At 33.7% G+C, this 8,654-nt stretch overlaps 1 protein-coding gene across 1 annotated transcript in view; it reads right to left on the reverse strand.

Annotated features, from left to right (window-relative positions):
• Tmprss15 (transmembrane serine protease 15) overlaps window positions 1-7,348 on the reverse strand; it is a 117,962-nt gene extending 110,614 nt beyond the window's left edge. The window contains exons 1-3 of the mRNA XM_031360392.1: window positions 7,204-7,348; window positions 4,241-4,365; window positions 3,926-3,993 (exon numbers count right to left, since the gene is read on the reverse strand). Coding sequence (XP_031216252.1) covers window positions 3,926-3,993; window positions 4,241-4,365; window positions 7,204-7,348 — 338 coding nt within the window. The remainder of the gene's footprint in view (window positions 1-3,925; window positions 3,994-4,240; window positions 4,366-7,203) is intronic.
• Between the last annotated feature and the right edge of the window lie 1,306 nt (window positions 7,349-8,654).

An 8,654-nucleotide genomic window follows, 5' to 3' on the forward strand; every position in this document is an offset into this window, starting at 1 on the left:
TGGATTGGTACTGGATGGGAAGGTAGGGTGTAAAGAGTAAGCAGAGAAAAGGGAATCCAGCTGAAGACAAACTACATTGAAGAACGAAAGATGGCTCTAGGGGTACCTACATGACATGATAAGTCAGCACTGATGCTAAAACAGAACAGGAAGAAGAAATAAAATCTAAATGGGTGCCTGAATGGGTGCCTGAGACAGTAAATGTGAACATGCCTGCACTTAGTATGACAATACTATGAAGTCTTCATGAACTGAAAAATCCAAGGGATGAGTTGGGAGTCAAACTTAGGTGTCATGTGACAGCCTCCATTGTGGATGAAAATGCATAAACTGCACTGGGCTGAGGGTAATAAAGCTTCTTTTAGTAGCTGAAACTAGAAAGCAATGATACCTCAGTAGAAGGATTTTGGGATGTCCATCACCATCTTAAACATGGATTCCCAGTCTTTTCATAAATAGTACTTGAAGGAATCAATTTTAAGGAGCATTAACATTTTTCATGCTACTTGAATGAACTTCCTTTTGAAATTGTGGACATAATCCAGACAAATCAGCCATTCAAACTCTAGGCAACATTACCTTAAATTTCTTTTTGCACTATTCTAAGGTATGTATGCATAATATGCTATAAACTGTCATTTGGTAACATTATTAGACATTCCTTGTGGTTGATAGAGCTCTTAAATATTATCACTTCCTTAAGATGTGTTTTTAATAAGTGTCCTCATCACATTTTTAGAGTGATTTATTATTAATTAATTTAAGGCTGTATGAACTCATCAGTTGCCTCCTAGGTAACTCTTGGAAGGTAGGATATTAAAATTTGTCTAAGCACTGCAAACATAAGACGGTAAATGATATTCTGGCAGTACCTCAACACAATAGAATGTCTTGATGGTGTTGGTTATGTGCTTTCCTTAATAAAATGCTTTCTTAGTATCTTTGTTCTTAAAAGATCTACAAATTGTCTGGTTCAAAGCAAGGCTCCTTTGTGACTGGGATGAATGAGTAACCTAATTGGAAGCATCAGTGGATATTCACTCATTCTTATTAAGAAGACAAACTATTTGTTTTAATTTTCATGGATATGTTTTACTTTCTTTGTGTGTACATGGATATGTATATGTGTATGTTCTTGCAGGAGGTGGTATTTGCATTTCTGGGTGTGGAGGGTGTGTGTACATGGAGACCAAGTACTGTCCTCCCTCAGGATGTAACCCAAATTCACTTTTAAGACAGAATCTCTTATTTTTTCTGGGTCTCACTGATTTGAATTTTGTTTTGGCTAGCTGGACAGAAAGGACTGGGAATATGTCTCTTTTTTTATTGTTTGTTTTGTTTTTTTTGGTTTTTGTTTTGTTTTGTTTTTGTTTTTGTTTTTGTTTTTCGAGACAGGGTTTCTCTGTGCAGCCCTGGCTGTCCTGGAACTCACTCTGTAGACCAGACTGACCTCGAACTCAGAAATCTGCCTGCCTCTGCCTCTGCCTCTGCCTCCCAAGTGCTGGGATTAAAGGCATATGGCACCACCGCCCGGCAGGACTGGGGATCTGGTTTTGTTGCCACCCTAAACTGCACATGACAAATCTGCTTTGATATGTCAATTCTGGACAATGAACTCTAGTCTCCAAGAATCCACAGCAAAGACTTCACTGATTGAATTATCTTTCCTACCCATGACTGATTGCCATTTTCATACAATTATTAAAATTATGTGCCTATATTTGCCCCTTGGTATGATTCTGCTCTCTATTTGTGCAACATGTAGAACAATACTTTATATTTGCCTGATTTTACTTTCTTTTCATTATACTTGATTTTAACTTTGCTTCGCATGGCTTCATTCAAAGCATGCAGTTTCCTTTAGAGAGTAGTGGAGGCCTCTTCTCCGACTCAGCTAAGATCACTTGGGGCAGAGAATGCTACTTCCTAGAGATTACAGAAAGTCAAGGCAACAGTCTCCATCACATCAGATTGACGAACTAATTATAATTGCTTAGAGCATACAAAACACAACAATGATGTGCCATTCTGAGCAAGAAGTAAAAGAGAATGAAAATGAAGATGAAAGTTTGCATTGAAACAGAGTACAGTTAGGTCTTTATCTATGGCACTCTCCTACCCATGCCTACCTGCATGTCATTTTAAGAGTTTGATCTATCTTTATATCCTATCCACAAGACAGTTACTGTAGAATCTTTACTACACCTTCAATTTCCCTGTAGCTTTGATTAACAAATTTTGTATGATTTGTAGAAAACAAAAAACAAAAAACCAAACCAAAACAATTCACATCATATTTGATATAAAACATAGTGCTAGAACACGTATCCTAGGCTTCAGGATTGAGGAGCATAAATCAGGCTCAGGTCAGGTTTGCTTTAATAAATGATATAATTTATTATCTTTCTATATGCTTGTTCTAACAACCACTATTGACATTTCAGAGAAGAATTTCTCTTACATAACTATTTACACAGATAAAATTTAACACAAATCACATAGCAGAAAAAGGAGGTTTTGCACTGTTTCGGTTATGGTTTCTATAGTTTCCAGAGTAATTAATTTTCTGGTTTAAAAAAGAAAAGGGATTTCACACATAGATTGTGCTGTAAGTTTCCACATAAACTGTTTAAGTCCTTGAAGAGGAAAGAACAGGAAGGAGACCAAAACAAGGATTCAAGGATGGAATTTTCTGATAAGAAGTCATCTTAGGAAGGGAACTAAATGAGACAGACAGAAGTGAGTGAAACCACTAGGAAAAATGTTCCTAAGAGTGATGTGACAGTTTATGAAGTGTGGCCTTGGAGGTGTACACTACAGTACATTGTTCTTCATTTTTTTAGTAATGTTTTACATAAAAAATTATCCAAAAAGAACAGAAGTGATTGTATTAGGCCTCTTTCCTCATGCAAAATATATTTGCCTTGCTTTAACTTTTCTCATGTTAAGCAAATAGCTCTCCCACTCTTGTCTATTTTAGATAATCCCCCATATTTGCTATGTTGTATGTGTATGTTTCTTCCTCTCTGTTGGGATTTTCTTCTTTTTGAGAACACTCCTTTAACTATTTTTTCTTTAAATTGTATAGATTCTCACTAGCAGGAGAACGTTCTTTGTCAGCTGTGCTACTCGTTTGTATCTCTGTTTCAAAGTTCCTTGGGTTCTCAGAGTTTATATACCAGGAAATTCACAGTGACATAAGCAGATTGACAGGACACGGAGTCCTGGACTTTCATTTATGGACACAATGATTCAACAGAGACATGTGGATCAATATCTGAGGAAATATTAGTTTTAAAAAGGTTAACTGTCATACTAAATGCTCTTATGGTAAATGTTATACTGCAATACAAAGTGTATGATAACATACCTATACAACACTTCATACTCTAGATTGAAGTATCCATAATGAAATTATGTTATCCTATTAATCTGAGACTCCTTCATTTATTAAACATTGAGAATATGAATATTTACTCTGTGTGTGTGTCCGCAGAGCTCAGAAGGGGTGGAGGATGCTACAATCACACTATTTTTTTTCCCTAAATAAGGCATTTAACACATCTACTCTCTTTTGTAATTTACAGTGTAAATAAAATAGGTGATATATTATTATATTAGTAATAAGGAAGTTTCTTTCACATGTTTTTACAAATTAAACACTACATCTATATGTGCATATATTCAATCTCAATGTTTTCATGTCTTCATATTTTAGCCTTATGAGAAAACATGCTAATATGTAAATCATCAAATATTAACTGTTATCTCCTACTAAACATTATGTTTTTAATATAAAACATTTCCAAATCCTCAGAACATGTTGGAAATATTTCTTCTTTCCAACACATAACAACACTACACATTTGGGCAGTCTTGTCCCGGAGCAATGTGCTACCAGTAGAATGGTCTAGAGTATACTCACTCAAATTGAAAAACCCTTGAGTTTTTATATTCATTCTTCAGATTACTTGATTCAAAGATATCGTCTATCTAAAAAGATAAAAAATGTGTTAAATTGAATATCTGAACTTTTAATACAGTGTAGAGGTAATACATTTCTTTGGAACTGAAGGAATCTTCAGAATTGGGGGGCTTCATAGAGTTATGAACCATGAATGTGACATACATTTACTGATATTTTTTGAGTGAGAAAATGTGATCTTTTTCATCAGTTGAAGAGAAGTTACTAAAACTGATTAGGAAATTTAAAACCAGCTTTGGAGAAACAGTCCCTTACCATTTGCTGAAGGTCAAAAGCAAGAACTTTGAAATCCACAGAGAGTTTGTCTTGCAAAGTAGGATTATATGTAACTCCAGATGTTATTTTAAATGTCCCTCTGACTTCATGACTTTTTCCCAGGGCTGCAAATAGATGGATTAATAAGAAAAAAATGCTTCCGGTTATGAATAGAAGAGATTATCACATCCTTGTTTATGATGTAGAAGCAACAACTCTCACTTAATATATTTCCCTGTAATTAATTATTGCCTTTACTTTATTGTCCTAATAATTCAAAACTTAGTATTCCTATCTTTTTTTCATTTTCACCTGTCTGGTTGTTTTAAAATACTGAAAAAAAAATAGGCTTATTTTCTCTTCCATTATTTCTTCCTCTTTTCTTTGAAGTCAAGTCGTGCTTTTTTTTCTTTTTAAATTGAGATTCCTGTTGGAAGTCACAGGGAATAATCAGACCTAACCAATTATGGGAAGCGATTCAGGAAAACATAGTGAGAAATGAACCATTAAAACTGTGTAGCTGCTGTTAGATGTTTCTTGGACCCCAAGCCTCTAGGACACTGCTGGCTTTCTGCATGTGAATTTCTGTGAAGATTTCTGTCCATGCGTAACTTTGAAGCACAGCTTTGAAGCCACTTCTCACATCCTAGTAATTATAAATTTGGCACGTATGACTTTTGGCATGAGACAGGAACTATCTATTTTGGAGAAGTTACAGAGAATGATGTAAGAAATACACTGTCTCACTGGCGAAACAATGTAAGATGTGGTGAACAAATTAAGCCATCCTTTTATAAGAATATTTCCTTTGATACATGTTTATATTAAAAATGAATGGCTTTGGTTTAAACACACAAAAAGAGAAAGCATTTCTCAATGCAGTAATAACATTACATAATTATCACAATGGCATATATAAGAAGTTTATTTTTTCTCCTACAACAAGGAAATGAGGGCTTAGAATGACATAATTTCCTAATGTAGCAAATATGAGCAATGACAGTAGTAAAATTTAAGTGTATGTTTGACTAAAACCCTTCCAGAGATATAATTTTCCTGTCCCCTAAAATATGAAAGCTAACATTTCCAATGATTAACTTACATTTAACTCAACCAATCAACACTATACAATTATGTACTTTACTAGTATTTATACATTTTTTTATTTTGTGAACAAATTAGATTATATATAAAATTTCCCTTTTTAAATATGGAAGCTGATGAAGGGTTAGGAGACGTCTGATTGAAGGAGGCTCAGAGAGCTTTATTAGCATGGTTTGTATATGGAAGTGAACTGCATCCTAGGCAAGAGGAAACAAGTAGCAAAACCAGCAGAGTCTGGATAAAAAATACAGACTAGTTAATAATATTGTACCAACATGACTTTTTTTAGTAGAGATAATTACTATGCACGCATAAGAAAATAATGAGTTTGGTGAAGGCTATATTAGAATTTTATGTAATTTGTACATTTTAAGATTGGACACACACATACACACATATATGCATATAACAGTAATCAAGGGGAAAGGCTATCACTTGTTAGCTGGGCGAACTTCGAGGGCTGCAAGGGAGGGTAGCTGGGAGAGACTTGAGGAAGCAAATGGACGATAAAAGTGATAGAAATAGATTCCAATTAAAAATGTTAAAATTCTACTCTGTGTCCATAAATGCATAAATTAAGTAACCATAATACATTTGATTTCCTCTAATGTTTATTATTAGTTAAACTCAGTTTTATTCTGAGTCACTCATTACATGACATCAACACTGACAAATAATGTCCATAAATGAGATATTCTTTATGATCTCAAAAGATTCCCATAGACTGAAAACTATTATGTTTTTTAAAGTTATTTGCAGGATAAAGTGGAAACCATTTGGCTAAAATTCTGGGTTAAATTTGTGCTTTTCATAGCAAAGACTTACAAGTGTTATTGTTTATTTGAAAGGCAGATTGCCTATAAATGATTAGAACATTTTAATTTTCAAGGATTCTACTAACATTGTTTTTATAAAACCATAAATACTTTTTATTATATTTAAATTCAAACATTTATTTGTCAGGGAAAATAGCATACTTACTGGGTCACTCTTAGGTCAATCACAACTAAAGTCTCGTATGTGAGGTCTTAGAACTAATTTGTCTACATACAACATTTTAAAATATAAATTAAATTTTATCAAAAAATTAATCAACTTTTAATATCCAGACTATTGAAATGATACTGATTTATTTATTTATATTATAACTACATCAGTAGTGAATAGGAATAAACTCTTAGAATCGGGATCCAGTTTGGTAACAGATGTCTTTTATGTACCATATATTGCCAACTTTTCTTGAAAGCTAGTTTTCACATTTTTTCCCAGATTTATAAGCTGAAAATGAGGCACCAATAACAACAAAGTCAAAGATTTGTTATAGCATGGTATTATATCTGAATATCTTTGCAATTTTTTGCCCATAATAACATGGTTCTTATTTTAATTTTTAAAATCATATTACTCCTCAAACAGCTTGAAATTCCCATATGTTTATGAACTTATGTATGAGTCTGTTTACTCAAATTTAATAGCAATTTTTAAACAATAACAGAATATAGATATCATTTATATATAAATTAACATATTATTCATGTATATGAGCTTGAATTACCAATATTTCAACATGTTTATGATTTCATTTTCATCACAATGAATTTAGAAGACATGAAACTTATTGTATGTGCTGAAATGAAAAAAAAACTGAATATTTTGTAGAAAAGAAAAAACTTTGTTCCCAAGTTTGAATTTGGGATTATTTTAAATAACATACAAAATCATTTGCTTAATATTCTGAGAAGTAAAGTGTTCAGAACCAAGCAAAATGAAACCAAGTACCTGTGATGCAGCCAAGGTAATGAATAAAATACAGCAAAGGATGACTTAGAATACCGTCCATGTTTCAGGGCATGACTTACCTGTTTCTGATTCCTTGACTGCAAGCCAGGACACTGCAATTAACCCAACAGAGAGGACCAGGAGCATAGCGAAGAGGGCTGAGAGCATCACTTCAAAAGAGCTGATAGAATGATGTCCTGCAGCCTCATCTCTGCTGGATTTCATTTTTGATTTTTTGAATGCTAGGAACTGTGAGAAAATGTAGTTTTCCACATCAACAAAACGGACACTCTAATACTAAGTAGAGAGAAAAACCTCTGAAGTTCCGAAGGATTCTGAAGTCATCAACCATTCAAGCTAATGTTGGCAGTCTTCACTGTGAGTGCTGAGTGTCTCTCTGGAAATGGTATGTCTTCATACATTCAGTTTCTTTAAAAGGAGTAGTTAATCTTTAAGACAATATATTAAGTAAAGATGCTTACAGTTGTAAATTACAATCACATGAACAGGCCATTTGTCAGGGTGAGAAAAGACTAAATGCTGGCCATAAACAAAACAATAACAAAAAAAATGACCTTTAATCTCCTTAAGAACTATTAAGAACATGAAAATGTTGATAGACGCATTGGTCATTAGGGCAATGCACTTAATATTTGTAGGAGTGTTCCAACAGATCAACCTTCTGCCCTGTGATGAAGGTCCTTATCATTAAGATATTTCTGTAGAAAGGTTAAAAACTAAACCACAAAATACATAGATGCTTAGTGTGTATATATCTATATATCTCTACAGGTATAGAATAGATGCATAGTCTCTTATTCCACTCATCCCATTTCTCCCATTCTATTTCTCTCCCAGTCTTCCTCTTATGTATATCCATGTATACATAGACTCCTAATTGAAACAAACCCAGTGTTTTGTTGTGAACTTTATGATGTCACACTGGAGGTTTTGCATTGTAAGGCAATATCGATTGAGCTGAAAGGAAACTCCACTTAGGCATCATATCACTGCTTACCTGACTTGAGCAATTATTGGTATTTGGGATTAATCACTCTGAGATAAAGAAGAGTGTTGGTTTCTAATTTAAGAAACTATGTTAGGTAGAGAAGATCTTGTTCACTTATTATTCTTGTACTTTAGCATCTTAAATATGTCAATAAAACAAGAGACCAGGTTAAGATCTACATAGGAATGATCATAAGCTAGTCTTTTCCAGGAAAAATGAAACATTTTTTGTAATTACAGAGGAACTTTCTTAACTTGAAAATAATGAGCCCAGGATATAAATCAATCAATTAATTAATTAACCAACCAACCAACCAACCAATCAATCAATCAATTATCCAATCAATCAATTGCATTTGACCTTTTTTTTTTGAGTAAGACATATACTTTTTTTTTGGTCTTTCAAGGCAGGATTTCACTGTGTAGCACTGGCTGTCCTGGAACTCTCTCTGTAGGTCAGGATACCCTCAGAAATCTGCCTGCCTCTGCCTCCCAATCTGCCTACCCTGGGACTAAAGGTGTG

Source organism: Mastomys coucha, unplaced genomic scaffold (genome assembly GCF_008632895.1).
Source record: "Mastomys coucha isolate ucsf_1 unplaced genomic scaffold, UCSF_Mcou_1 pScaffold12, whole genome shotgun sequence".
NCBI lineage: Eukaryota > Metazoa > Chordata > Mammalia > Rodentia > Muridae > Mastomys > Mastomys coucha.